This window comes from Athene cunicularia (genome assembly GCF_003259725.1).
Source record: "Athene cunicularia isolate RWA chromosome 6 unlocalized genomic scaffold, athCun1 chr6_part1, whole genome shotgun sequence".
In the NCBI taxonomy this organism is placed as follows: Eukaryota; Metazoa; Chordata; class Aves; order Strigiformes; family Strigidae; genus Athene; species Athene cunicularia.
This window is the reverse complement of record NW_020799105.1, coordinates 1,098,223-1,113,910: the sequence shown is the minus strand read 5'-3', so window position 1 is coordinate 1,113,910 and position 15,688 is coordinate 1,098,223. Positions and strand designations below refer to the sequence as shown.

General features: G+C 35.0%; 1 protein-coding gene across 30 annotated transcripts in view; it reads right to left on the bottom strand.

The window, feature by feature from the left end:
- KCNMA1 (potassium calcium-activated channel subfamily M alpha 1) overlaps positions 1-15,688 on the bottom strand; it is a 529,533-nt gene that overhangs the window by 183,816 nt on the left and 330,029 nt on the right. For all 30 annotated transcript variants that reach the window (XM_026850996.1, XM_026850999.1, XM_026851000.1 and 27 more), the window contains exons 4-5: positions 13,859-13,952; positions 13,326-13,437 (exon numbers count right to left, since the gene is read on the bottom strand). In XM_026850996.1, the coding sequence (XP_026706797.1) occupies positions 13,326-13,437; positions 13,859-13,952 (206 nt within the window). The remainder of the gene's footprint in view (positions 1-13,325; positions 13,438-13,858; positions 13,953-15,688) is intronic.

The following is a 15,688-nucleotide window of genomic DNA, read 5'->3' as shown; positions in this document are numbered from 1 at the left end:
ACTAAAATCAGGAAAATGCTATTCTAAGAGGCTGTAACCATGGGGCAGGACAAATGATAAGAGCAAAGCCAAAGGAAGGACAAAGGCCAGATCTAAAGCCTGACTCATGCTGCAAGACATTAGTTTAAAAAAAGACTTTCAATTCTGCCTGTCTTTGCTCCTGTGAGTCACAAGGCCCAGGCCACAACTACCAAAGAAACAATGAGCATGCTATGAAATTAAGACTTGAAAAGGAGTCAAATATATCAGTTCTAATCAAATGGTATGATACAATGCATCCTAGCCATTGAACCTTCTTTAGCTTTTGAATTGAACAAAGAAAATATTTAAAGAATACATATGAGCAGATACCTACAGATATACAAATTATGAAAAAACAGTTATGAAAATGATACACCACGAAATTCTATATGTGATTACTATTCAAGTGCAAAAAAAAAAAAAAAATTACATTTTCTGATCAGATGGATGCCACACTTCATAAAATATTTATGCCTTCCAAAGAGAAGTGATGCCCTTTTGCTCAGCATAGGGAATGATTCCTGGCACCTGGTGTAAAATTATATTGTAATAACAACAAGCAATACTTCATACCAGCAGTCAAATTAAGAATTTAGGGATAAAATTTCATAGAAATCTAAGATTATGGTGGTTTAACTGTTTTTTTTTAAATATAGCTGTCATATAATCAAAGAGTTGTGGTTAATGGAGTTAAAACTGGCTGGCGGCCGGTCAAGAGGGGTGTCCCCCAGGGCTCGGTTTTGGGGCCACTCCTGTTTAACACCTTTATTGATGATCTAGACGACGGGATTGAGTGCACCCTCAGTCAGTTTGCAGATGACACCTAGTTGGGTGGGAGTGTTGATCTGCTCGAGGGTAGGGAGGCTCTGCAGAGAGACCTGAACAGGCTGGAGCCATGGGCTGAGGCCAACTGGAGGAGTTTCACTAAGGCCAAATGCCGGGGGCTGCCCTTGGGCCACAACAACCCCCAGCAGGGCTACAGCCTTGGGGAGGAGTGGCTGGAGAGCTGCCAGTCAGAGAGGGACCTGGGGGTGTTGATTGACAGCCGGCTGAACAGGAGCCAGCAGTGTGCCCAGGGGGCCAAGAAGGCCAATGGCATCCTGGCTTGTGTCAGCAATAGCGTGGCCAGCAGGGACAGGGAAGGGATCTGACCCCTGTACTCAGCACTGGTGAGGCCGCACCTCAATGTCTGTGTTCAGTTTTGGGCCCCTCACTACAAAAAGGACATCGAATGACTCGAGCGTGTCCAGAGAAGGGTAACGAAGCTGGTGCAGGGTCTGGAGCACAGGTCATATGAGGAGCGGCTGAGGGAACTGGGGACGTTTAGTCTGGAGAAGAGGAGGCTGAGGGGAGAGCTCATCACCCTCTACAACTGCCTGAAAGGAGGTTGCAGAGAACTGGGGATGAGCCTCTTTAACCAAGTAACAAGTGATAGGACGGAAGGCTTAGACTGGGTATTAGGAAGCATTTCTTTACAGAACAGGTTGTTAGGTGTTGGAATGGGCTGCCCAGGGAGGTGGTGGAGTCCCCACCCCTGGAGGCGTTTAAGAGTGGGGTCGACATAGCGCTGAGGGATGTGGTGTAGTTGGGAACAGTCAGTGTTAGGTTAATGGTTGGACTGGATGATCTTCAGAGTCTTTTGCAACTTTGATGATACTGTGATGTAGGTCATACACCACTTATCAGTATCCCTCATTTCACACCATGCCAGTACTAAAATATAGTCTTCACCAATTCACCTTAAACAGAAAGTCTGAGAATTTCAAGTGTCATTTCATCACTGACACTGAATCAAGAATAAATCCAGTAAAGGTAGTATAATTTAAAATTCCTCTCTTCAAATTCATGTCAGACAGAAAATCTGTATGTGATCTACTTATTGAGAAGCAAATTCTCAGGGAGTTTCAAGTGCACGCATATCCTTGCACTAATATTATAGGCCAATGTTACCAAATAACTAAGAACAGACAGGGAAAACTTCTATGGACTATCAAAGTGGATTAGAACCGGTGCCTACTTTTCCTAGAAGATGCCATTCCTCCAAATCTATGAATCATTTGCTATTTTCCACTGAATGCAACGTATTTCTTATACAATCCACCCTGAATGCAGTGGTATATAATTTTCTTTAGATGAATTTCCAAGGTTAGAATGAGCATCAGGGAACCCAGATGAACCTATCCTGATTTGTTTGTATTTTTTAGATGTCTCTGATTTTACAGTGCTGATATCTACACTTGAAACAATGAAGAATCCAAACTCAGTGTTAATGTGGAATTTCACAGAAAATAAAAGCTGTGATGACACTATTTTCTTTATAAATTATCCTATCTCATTTGAATTTATATGTGCAATATTTTGCATGTAGAGAGTCAGATGTACATTAACTGCCACACCATCATGATATATACTGCCTGTCATCTAACCACTATAAAAATAACTTTTTCTTGAGTTAGCATTGTCCTAACCACATATTTAGCCATTACTAAACACTTCATTGACTCTAATATCTAAATTTTAGATTAAATTATATAAAAAATATTTATACATTGTATATATACAATACAAATTTTAATAACATTTATGTTAATTTATTACATAATTAATCACTTAAGTACATAATTTAAAAAGTGAACTTCTAAATAACATTGTATCTATTACTTAAGCAGCCTTTATGTAACAGAATATTGGTAGGAACCCTACAGGATTTAGAATTTCAGTAATAGCCACAGAAGTCAGATGTTGAATATGAAAGAGTTGCCAAGGTTGAATTTTGAAAAAGGAATAAATAGGAAAGTTGCAAAAGGCATTTGAATAGTATTAGGATTTTGTATTTATCTGACTGTGATTATTTCTTCTTCTTTCACAATGCTTAAGAGTCATTATATCCTTGAACTTTACTGACTCACTTGACTTACCACAGACAAAAACATCCCAGATCAGAATTAAGTAGAAGTAAGCAAACCATAATATTCACTCCGACATCACCACACAGTGTCAGTGCTATACATGGACATTAACATTACAGTTAGCTCACAGTAATAAGGGACCTTTCTGCTAGGCTATGGAGGTATGCATCCACATCCCTTAAGTCTAGAATCAACTGAAAGTATTTTATACCTTCAAGCACATGACACTTTGAACAACCATGGGCTGCAGTGTGGAGGAATGAGATTGGCATTAACTGCTGCAAGCACAGTGGTTGAAAAGGAACCAGTGTATCTGTAGTGCAGCAGGAGCACACCCACACACAAAAACTCCTACAGTTCTGAAGGAATACGTTTCACACAGTAAGGATTGGTCAAAGAAAAACATAACCAGCAATTAGGAAGACAATAAAGCTGATAGCTTATTTATACTGAGCAGCAGAGTAACTCAGTGATAATGGAGAAATAACCACTGGAGAGTTTGGAGTACCTCGGCAATACCATAACGTAGTCAACTCTACCATTTCACTCTCAAGTCATCTTTGCTTATGAGGGACTACAACATTTTTCTTTTGATTATGGAGATTATTATCTCCAGATATTCTGACTTGAATGCAAAACCTCTTGAAACTGAACTTGACATTTAAGATACTACGGGGATGATTCTTTTCTGTTAAACATACACAGTGATGCTACAGTATTATTATTTTTAATAAAAACAGCACTCTGCAGGGTAATGCTGAACAAAATGCTGTGTACTACACCTTCCCCTGCACACCACCTGCCTTACTTTACAGATGCTGATTAAAAATGAAGGAAAAATAATTATGTCACCTATAACTGGAACAAGAAGATGGCCTTAAAAAAAAAAAGTTTTGTATACTAGAAGTTTTGAAGAAAAACACACTTTTCTAAGTTTAGATGCTATTTTAAAATTAAAATATGCATTATCCTGGTTTTGATCTTTATCTGCCATCTGCTGTATTTTTACTAGCAACAAACAAAATGGCTGATAAAGTCAAATAGGCTGCTTTTCCAATATTTCAGCTTTTGAGCTGATGTAGCAGCTAGGGAGATTTCATAAGAAAGACTAGTATTGGCAAATGCCTGTGTAATTTTGAAGACAAGATAAGCTTAGATAGTTGGCACCTAAAAATCACCAAGCAAATTCAGATTCTTTGGCTTCATATCCCATTATACATATCAAGTCAGAGAAGAAAAATCGTTGGATCGATTTAGAGCAATATGTTTCCTAACTAACATAATCCCATATAAAATTTGCAAACACGATTTTTTCAAGAACAATTAACAACTAAATTCCTGAATGAAAGAATTGCACTCCAAAGTTTAGTAGCAGCCTATTTAACACTGCTCCATATTAAAAAGTTCCCTGAACTGAAGAAACTGGGAAAAGCAGCAGAAAGATCAAAAAGCATGCACCTATAATGAACAAGGAAATACTGCCTTCTGAGCATCGTTAGTTTTATTGGCAAAGACCTTCTGGCAATCCATCAGGTACACCACTGCAGTGCAAGTAGTTATGGAAGGTCAATAACTTCAGAGACATTTCTGTGATGCAGAGAAATGTCCTTCCACTTATGGACTGGATTTTCTCTGCTGTGTTTCTATTTTTGCTTTATAATTTAGAATTTCAGATAGTATAATAATTAACACTGCTGAAGGTGATAACAAAGTTAATGAATGCTAAATGTCTGGGGGTCAGCAGTGAATCAAAAATAACCCCTGCATAATGTAAACACGGATACTATAAATACAGAAGTACTAGAGAAATTTAGGCATTAAAAAAATTGATGTGAAACAAGTGGCAAGAAGTGGCAGACTATGAAAGATACTGTTTTCTTGATTGAAGTCAATACTGTATGAAACCCTGCCAAATGGTATAAATATCCTGCAGTTCAAAATCTCAGAAGCCTTAAAACTTTAGCTGGAAGAACACATCTCTATATCCCAAATTTTTCTTCTCTACATGGCAACAGACTTTGTATGGCGATTATTGTAATTGCAAAAATTGAATAGTAGATCAAGGAACAGACTGAAGAGAAATGTAGCATTGTTGCAAACTGTTATTGAACCATTACTTGTGAAATGTCACATAAGCAGCAAGGTTAGAATTTTGCTCATATTGATACCTGAAGCACAGAAGCGCAAGAAGTAACCTTACCTAATTGCAATGAGGTTTTGGTCTATTAGGTGATGGTCTAGCAGTGCATCTAAATAAACATATTAATGAAGTTTCCCTTTTGAGTTGGGAATTATAATAAGAGAGAAAATCTTAATCAAATGCTCTCAACTTTTCTCAGATTCACCTATATAAAGTCAAGCAAAGGAATTGCCAAAAGATTACTGAAAGGATATGAATGATCTGCTTTATCTAAACCTCCAGTTTCAGTTGAGTACCTAAGTTCATTCAGCTCTCTGACATTCATCAAGAACAGACACTATATGAACTTCCTAAAGTCTCATATGGAATTTCTAACTTCTTCCTAGTGAGATCTCAATTATCTTTGCATCAGTTTGTATCAATTACAGTCTCCACAGGATTTGTTTATGATTAATTCAGTCTTGCAAAAAGGTTAAGAGGAACATGGCTAGGTTAGGGGTTTTTTAAATTACTTAAACTGCAAATGTATCTTTTCTTAATTCCACATAAACCAAGCCTCATGCACCACAGAGCACACTAGACAACTGGTGCTGAATTAATGAAAGCTACATGGACATTCCAGCACATTTAGTCCAGAGTTTAGAGTATAAAAGAGATCCTTTAAGCTGTGTTACAGAAATTAGATGCTTAGAAATACAAAATGACCAAAAATGGTCACCAGAATTTATAAAACTTATGTTAAAATTACCAGAATATAAATGCTTGTGTTCTAGGTATAAGACTTCTGGTTTGGGGCTTATACAGATATTAATTATATTACTATATAATATATAAAATATATATATAAAAAATTCAAAGTTGAGAAGATCACACCCTGCAACAACATTACTCAGATTCCATGTATTTAAAAAAAAAACCCAGTTACCAAGAAACCAGTGACAGAAGGTATCGGGGGAAAAAACTACTGGATAATGTATAACGAATATATTTAATTCCAACAAGGTACTGCACAAGTTAACATACTATTTCAGAGACATGAAATTTGATTTTCAACTGGTCTTTCAGCTGATTTCTAAAGATAAAAATCAATTAGTTAAAATAATTTAAAAAAAAATCTTTTCTCTCATATTACCATTCAGGAAACTGTGCAGGTTAGTTACATGCTGTAAGTAGCTCAGGATAATTTGGAAAGCATCTGTCTAATGATAATTCAATGATCTTTTTGGACACTACAAGTAGCATTTTTAAATGCACCTCATGTAAAGGAATGCAAATGCCAGCAGACAGCATAAGTGAACTATGGGTTCCCTAAGTAGTTTGAAGGAAAGCATTTTTTTCTTTTAGAACATTATTCCACATTCTATTAAAGACAAAACTGTACAGCTTGGATAGATTTCATTTGAGCAGAAGGGACTTAATCACTGTCTAAAAGACCATGGAAACCATTACAGAACACAAGAACAGTCCTAAAGTAATTAAATTGATAATAAGCAGGATACAAAGAAAACATTTGAGTATTTTTTCCACATAATATCCAAATGTTGAGAACAAATTTTGATTAGACAGAAAGGTATATGGAGAAGATGATTATATAGTACCTTATAAAAAAATGCAAAATGTTTGGTTACTAAGAGCAATGTCAGTGATTTATTTTTCATCATAAAACCCATATACTTGATATTACCAGCCCGGTACTATCTTAGGGGAGTATGACTGGATGAAATATGAGTGAAAAAGTCAAAAGCAGTTATTATAAACTACTTAAAATTTAGCAGTCCATCTATCCCACAATGACATTCTGTGTTTCTGAATCACTAAATTTGGCATACTATGATCACGAACTTTTATGGATGGATGTCCAGAAAAAAACATGAAATAGCATATTGATCAATGATATCAACAGACAATTCAGTTTACATCATGGAAATGTCTATCTGAAAAATATAAGCTGAAGAATATTAATATACCTTTAGAAGTTCTAGATACTACAACCACAAAAGTATACCAGAAGTGTTTAATAGAAGGGAGGGTTGTCTATATGATTTGATTTTGGCAGACAAGGGAAAAACAATTATGGAATTTAAATTTAGGCTGTTTAAATGAAAATACTGATTACATTTACTCTTCATGGGAAAAAAAAAAACCAACAAAACAACCACAAAACAAAATAAAAAATCCACCACCCAAACCCCAGAAGTCTAAAACAGTAATATATATTTTGTATTTAAAAACATCAAATTCCGAAAAGAAGAGTTTATGAACTATGTTAATCAACGATGGACTTACTGCATTACAAATAAAAGACATTTTAATGGTAGCATTCAATCACTAGCAGCATGGTGGACATTTCAATAATAATTGAGAACAGGTAGAAATTTCCCATATATATATTTATTTTATAACTGAGAAAAAGCCAATCACATAATGATGACATACCTGTCTTCCTAATGTGACTAAGAAGAAAGCTAATAAACACATTCAATAGTTTTAAAAACTCACTCTGTGGACTACCTTATGTTGTTTTTCAGTGAGTCTGGCACATGTAGTTTATAAAAGTTCCAGAAATATTTAAGAAAGGTAATGTTATTTCCATATGTTTAAAAGAAGTAACCATATGATTATTAATCAATTTTCAACAAAACAAAGAATTCTACTACAAAGTAAATAAGTGGTCAAGATAGAGAATTGTATTTATGTATACATTTTAGAAAAACATCCTATCACATTAGCTTTTCCATTAAATAACATGTTTGAGTGATAAAGCTATAAATACCAATGTAATTTACTCAGCATTGCCATGGCACTCAATAAACTGACCAAGAACCATTAAGTCTTGAAATGAAACTGGCATGTCTTCCCTGGGAGTCTTGTTGGGGATGTGTCCTTGTCCCTAGGTTATTTAATACTTCTATTAATATTCCGGAGGAAAAGTAAAATTCACACTAATAAAGTTAACCAATGCTACTAGAGGATGTAATGTTTGATAATGAAGAGAACAAGCTAGTGACATGCAAAATTCAGGATCATGTGTAAAGCAGGATAGCAACAAACTATATGCATTTGTTTATAAGTAATTACAAACTCAAGACTGGATTTTTTTTCCACTAAAGTTGCAGTCTTGTGCAATCAAGTTTCTCTTCTCAGAAGAAGAAAAGATGCAAGAGGTCAAAGTAGGCCAGATAAAAGGAAGCACTTTTGTTTAAAGCAATATAATGGGTATCAGCTATGTCAGTAACTTGCAATAGCTCCTCAACATTCAGAGAGTATGATTACTCTGGGGCTAAGCCTCCCTCTCTTTCACACAGGAAAATATCAAAGCACTCCCCTACCTATGGCCTCTCCCAATCAGAGCAGAATAGAAAATGGAATGAATTTAGGATCAGTTTTCTATGCAGTGATAAGTACCACTCAAAGACAGTCATAGACTGGGAACAGAGAACTATGTAAATTATCTGGTTTATTTTGAATTCAGAGGTGTAGGGAACAAAGCACAGTTTCTATGAATGTCAGCTAGACAACAGGAACTAACAACACTTGAGACTAATATGGTCCTTGAGTTTTTCCTCTGCTTCACTGTCTTTTTGCTATCTTGTTTGACTTCTCATTAGTGGAGGAGAAAGGAAGGGAAACCTATTTTCCCAACTGCATGCAACAATATTCATAAGATTTGTCATGAATGTTATGACACGTGCATTTGTCACAAAGTTACCTTTTGCTATTAATATTGTAACAACTCAAAAGTGTGTTGTATCACTTTAACTGGTACCCTCTCAAAACACACATATTCTGTGAAAACTGAACTAAGGTATTTAGAAGAAAGAAAAAATCATCTTCCATATAATACAAATGTGATACAGTCCATTCAATTACATAAATCACCAAGCAGATTAATTATCAGAACTATTTTCATTAAATCCATTTTGATACCTGATTAAAAGTATTTGAAGTGTACAAAGAAATGTTACTGCACAGAAAAGTAGTGCATATGCATACATACAAAAACCAATTCTCCTAGGAAATTTTGCAGAATTTAGCTTCCATCATATCTAAAATAATTTATAACGTAAGTAAAATGACATAAAATGCTTTAAAGCTATATGAAATACACTAGCTTTTTAAGAAATATTGTAGAATTTGGATGTGTATTCAAACTTTTCACCAATAGATGGCAAAAATGCACAATACTTAACTAACCAAATCATTGCAAATGATTGCAGATTTAAGGCGTTAAGAAGGATAGTTCTGAGACCTGTCAATGCATCAAAAGACAGTAAATGATTATAAAGTTTTGGAGCTTATAATTCCTTTTTCACACTGGTAGCCCTACAATTTAGTGGTACTTCTCTAAATTCTACTAAAATATATGTTTTCCAAAAGGAATAACATGTTCTGCAGGTCTGAATATGGTTTCAGTTTGAGCTGTTCTGTAGAAGTTATGTCCAAAAAGACTACAGGGTATTGAAGCAAATGTTTTCATGTCACAGATTTTTAAACTAAAGCTTCATCTTGAAGCACACTTGCTGGATGACCAAAAGGCATTCACACCATCAGCTTAGCTATCTTAGTAAGACACACTGCTTTTTCTCCAGAGCCATCCATCTCTTTCCACAGAGGGCAATCAATTTCATTCTCTGACTCACAAAAATAGCTGAATGTCTACCAGAGATGCTGGATACGGTCTTCTCAAACCAAGAATTGAGATACTGAGACCACAAGGCTCATCCAAAATTAATTGAGATTGTCTGTAACTACCTGGACAGAATTTGAGCAAGGACTGGAAAAAAGGATACCCTCTTTTCTATAACTGTTCTCATCACCATACAAAGAGATTTGTTCTCTACGCTACGCATGTGTCTACGTTTACATGTGTTACCTTCTTTTCCCCACTGTAAATCTTGAATTATTTTCTGAAAAAATAGCATGGCTTCACAGGAGTCTAGACTAGAAGGGATGTCAGGGAGGAAGGGATGATGGAAGAATATTCCTGATAATAGAATCTATTAGGAAACAAACATTTCTCTTGCCTGAAATTTTGTACAGTAGAATAGATTAAGCCCATGGTCAGAAAAAGGAAATGGATTGTTTAATAGACCTCTTCTATCTTTAATTTCTGTGATTCAATAAGATAAGACACTATCAAATCCATATATTAGGTTTTATTTAAATCACTGTAGTTCTAAGGCTGATTGTTCCTCATTCACATGTCCTCGTAAATGTGAAACCAAAATCGTATTTCACATGCTTAATCTTCTTCTCACAATACCCTCCTGTCAAGGCAATTTATTCCAATACAGTCTGCTCATAAAATTAGGAAGTCATATTTCATATTGATGAAATATGAAAATTTCATTCATATACAGCATTTTGAGATACAAAAATACATTTTATGAACTGAACACAGAAGAGTTAGCAGGAAAAGTGGAAGGCTTCACATACTAAGAGTTACATGACAGCAGAATGGTAGCATTTCTGAACTAGCATAATAAAAGGAGAAAACCCACTGGCTTTCCACTACAGTACATTAAAAGAAGATACATTAAGACCACAGGTACTCTGCTATACTTCACATCTTCCTATGAGCATTTAGTGTTCCGAAGGCAAAGCTTATTTTTTATTTAGGATGGTTTAGTTTTTTAAAATACTGTTTAATCTGTGTGTTTGTACTTACTTCATTGTCAGCTAACTAAACCTGATAATAAACAAACTCTTGTGAAATTGGGAATTCAGGGATCCACATTCTGACGACTTGAATTCTGTCTAGTACTTAGATGAACTCATCACAGATGACTGACATGAATCAATAATTAAATAAACTAGAAAGACCCTGATGCACAATACATTCCAGACTAGGTAATATATTTGGGCTCCTAAATGATCTTGACATTTAAGGCATACAAAAGAATACTGCTTAATTAATAAAAAATTCTTAAAACATGCAATGAATTTTTGAGATACACTGAAATCTGAACCTGTTAAATGATTTTCACATTGCTTAACAATAAGCAGTCCCTGTTTACTTGCCTCACTAAAAGGCTAACCTCCCTGTGTATCCTATTTTCACAGGGACACTTCATGAAGAAAACGGAACTTTCATGTTCCATGTTCACCCTCCACACAAGGATATCTCAATTAGAAAATTTATATAAAAGGTGAAGTAGGCATCCAACTTGAAACTGTAAATAATATGGTCCCAACACCCTCCCTTTCCCTCCATTTACACAGTCAGTCCTGCTACTGCATTACTTACAAGTATGTCTGAAGTATTTGACCTCACCAGGCAGAGTAAATTTTGCCATCTCTTTAAAAGGTGTAAAGGAACAGACAATCCTCATTAAAACACATGAGTGTCTGTGCTTAAAAAAATCTTTCATCACAGCATCTCAAATTAATAACTTGCTGATCTAAATTACAGCTATGTCAAGGACCCCAATAATTCACATTTTTGAATTAGTGAATTATTTCACTAAAGATGATTTTCCCTGAAGTGAAAACCCCTTTGGAATAAACACAGTGGAAGCAGGTGCAAAGCTCAAACTCTGTAAATATGTCACTCCTACAATGACTACATTAAAAAAAAAAAATAATTTCTGTATCTCAGCAGGTCATAAGTGTCTCAGGAGGATTCCATGAGAACAGGTAAAGTAGGACTATAAACAAGAAATCAAGAGAAAGTGACATTGGTGTAATTAAGACTGATGGAAATCCTTTCAACCCTATCGATAAATATAAGTACAACACTTTGGCTGCAAAACAGCATAAATCTTGTAAAAAATATCCAGTAGAAACTGCTAAATGGGCAAACTCTCTCATTACCCCTGTTGGCACTGCTAGTTAGATTGCTGTGTCACCATGAGTCAGTCAATTCTGCAGTCACTTTCACAAAGAATATTAATCTCAAATAATTATCTCTTTGTCTCATTTCCCATATTTTGTGGTTTTGCTATTTTCTTATTTCATATTCCTTTTCTATGGAACCTGTGATTCTAAGTTTTGCTCTTAGACAGGCTTAATCTCCAATTATTTCAATCTCAAAGTTCTGGGAAACTGATATGTCACATTCAGCGTGAAAATACATCTCTTTAATTCACATAATGCAAAGAATCTGGGACTGAGTTACAGCTAGTGAACTCAGCAATTTTCTTTTATGCTTACAAACCTTCTTTTTTTATTTGCTTTCTTATCATAATATGGAACTCTGTGACATTTTCTCCTCCAAAAAGCATTACTTAATTTTACATACATGATAGAAGTGTGTGATGAAGGCAGTAATCATATGAGTATCTGTAGTGATCTTTTCTGGGTGTTTTAGTGCTTTCTTCTTTGGCATACTAATAAACACTAACATGTATAGTATGAACTCTAACACAGTTATACATTTATTAATCTCTTTCCATACAAAAGTAATTCATCAATAATTTTTGCATCTTTTCACTTCTGTATGAAGTTGAAAATATTATAACACTAGATGAGATCCAGTGGTGTATTTTCCTTTCCATGTGAAACATTTAAAATGAGCATCCCTTCAGTTTTCAGGCACAATGAGTGTCTGTATTTCTGGAGAAATGGATTGTCAAATGGTGAAGTTTCATACATTGTCTAAAGACATTGCATTCACAAAACATGCCACTTTTAGGAAGTCTTCCCTGAATAAAAACTCCCAAATTCTGAAGTTCATTTTACTTGACTAGAGTAAATATAAAATTTGTATAAGAAACTTCATATCCCACATTATGGGTGTTCTTCAGTTGATTTATTTTGTCTGCTCTGCTTCATTTTGTATTCCCTTTTATGTGTGGCATATTCTTTTCTAATGCATTCCTAGCAGTCCTATCTTCAAGATTTATTGTTTCAGTGGATCTAAAATTTAACCATAATGGCTCAAAATGTGAAGAAAATTTCTTGATTTCATTCTTGACAATGATTCATGGCAATCCAGTTCAGTGACTCAATGGTCTGGATTACCTGTTCAGTTTGTAACTTGAGTCAATTACATCAAATTCACTGCTTTACAAAAAAACCTTCATGTTACACAGTACTTCCAAGCTGGAGTTCACCACCACTTAAGAGTAGGAGATTGTATTAATGAATCAAGAATAAAATGGACTTAGTAAGGGTTTTTTCTGACATAACACACCTAACTGGTGAAACTGTAACATTCTTCTACTTACACGATGCCGTAAAATAAAGAAATTCTCCATGAAAATGTGCAAAATTTAAATATTTTTATAACAGCTATTAAAAGGAAATTTACTTACCAAGCCAACTTCTGTTCAAATATACTGACACAAACACTGGAGGGACTGTGAAGAAATCTACTACTGAGTTAACTTCTAGCCAAAACCATAGCTTGTCATTGGCGGCTATGAACTGGAAAAAAAGAAAAAAAAAAAAAAAAGAGGGGGGGGTATGTAAGAATAGGCTTATGCTCTGCAAGTATGGGCAATTTTTTCCATTCTAAAATATTAAACTCCAAAGTTAGTGGAGAAGGAACTGAAGTTTTAGGTCAATTCAGACAAAACAGCATGTCTCACCAGAAAGAAGTCTGTATTATGCATTGTGTGATAACCACACTGGGATTAAAATGAAAGGTCTAACTAAGAGACAGATCATTTATACGATGAGTTGCATTATCTGTGCTAAAAACCATTTCAAATCAAATGCTTTGCTCATTTTAGAAATTAGCTTAATTTTGTCCAGCCATTGTAAAGTCAGGCTGTATTCAAAGAATCTCCCTATCTAACAGCTGTATTCACTCCCTGACTCACACTATCAAAGACACACTACTTACACGCAAGCCGAAGTAGAGTAGGAAGAACACGTTGAAAGCCATGTCGATCTGTAATGTGAAATCTTTGTAGAAATTCTGGCAGGATTCTATTGGGCTATTTGAAAGAAAAAGAAATCAGAGTAAATTGTTAGTATATGAGTTTCTATTCTGGTGAGATTTTTATGCATTTCATTAAAGACCTTGATTCAGAAATACACTTTCTGTTTTCCAGTCGTTTACAAGATACAAGCAAAGCATTTCAAGTGAATTATTTCATTCATTCAGTTAGTCATTCATACAGTCTTTATATTCACCTGTTCAGGTAATAATTGAGAATTAACATGCAGATACCTTTCAGAAAGGACAAGCAGGAGAATACCTCAGGATTCCTTAACCCCACATTAACCCTTAAAGAACTGACTTCTTTCTATAGGAGACATACCTATGATACTTTAGGAACAAACCTGAGAAGCACACAGCTACAGTGAAATATTACATGTTTTTAATTCATGTCATAATATAAAACCTTAAAAAGAAGGTAGTTGCTTAGGAATACATTACCCATTAGCAACCTGGAGTGCTTAGTCTTGTTGAATCCCTTGTTTAAAAGAAGTTGGGTTTGTTTTTTCCTTTTTTTAATGTATGGCTATTTAATGTACTTTATGTACAGTACTATGAACTGAGTAGAAAAGCAGCATAGCCCACTGGGAAAATTAAATAAATTGAGGAATTTGAAGCAGTACTCTAAGGGTTAATTTCTGCATGCAGGTTAATTAAAATACCTTTCTGTGTGTCAGGCAGCCATTGCAAATTCTAGCTTATTATATTATGCTTTATTTAACAGTGGGAAAGGTCCAAAGCATACTCTATACAAACTGGTACTTTATAGATATACTTTTATCTAAGGAAGGAGGTAACTTCCACAAGTATGATTAGTGATTTATTTGTGAGATTTCTAAAATAGGTTGGTGAAGCCACAGAACAATGTTGAAGTCACAGACCAAAGTGAAAGTAATGTCCCAATATATGCAAATGTATATACTATATATACACAATGTCCCACCATATATACATATATATACACACACATATATTGCAAATGATCATGTATTCATCACAGCTGTAATAAAGTGGAAAACTAGAATGTAGATCATTTGTTCATTTGGAGCCCTAGAAAACACCCTTTTAGGAAGAAGAAATTCTTTGGCTTCCCAGGTGAAATAAATCACTGAATGTGAACATAATACCAGTTAGCATAGCAGTAGCTCTGCAAATATAATGCTAGACTGCTCAACAAGCAAGATTCTATGCATTATGAATGTCAGTTACCTAATTTAAGGCATAAAGGAAATTACCTGGGCTACCAGGTCATTACACATGCAGCCAAATTTTCCATTCCTTGTATACATTACAGGTCAAACAAGTTAAGTACAGCATGCCCTCTCCCGTCTTTAGATGCATGAATGTATACAGCACAATTCTCCTTGATGTACAATAGCTTTATATTTTAGGAAGCTTCAGCATTACAGGAAATTATACTAAAGTGCTTTTTGAAAAGCTGTTTGCAAAGACATTGAATTTATGAAACATTTCTGCTACAGTTCAAATAAAATTGATTTAGAAAAGCAGACAGAAGGGAAGAGAAGCCAAATGTTAACACAGAGGACAGAAGACAGCCCCTCATACTTTACAATACATCTTTAGCTACAAAAACATTGAATGTAATCTGAGAACCCAAGAGGATCGTTATCAAGAGCAAAGGATTTTGTCAAAGTAAGATAGGCTACACATTGAGTCACCATGCACCCTATCAACAGAAATCACAGCAAAAGCAGCATGAACAACCCTGCA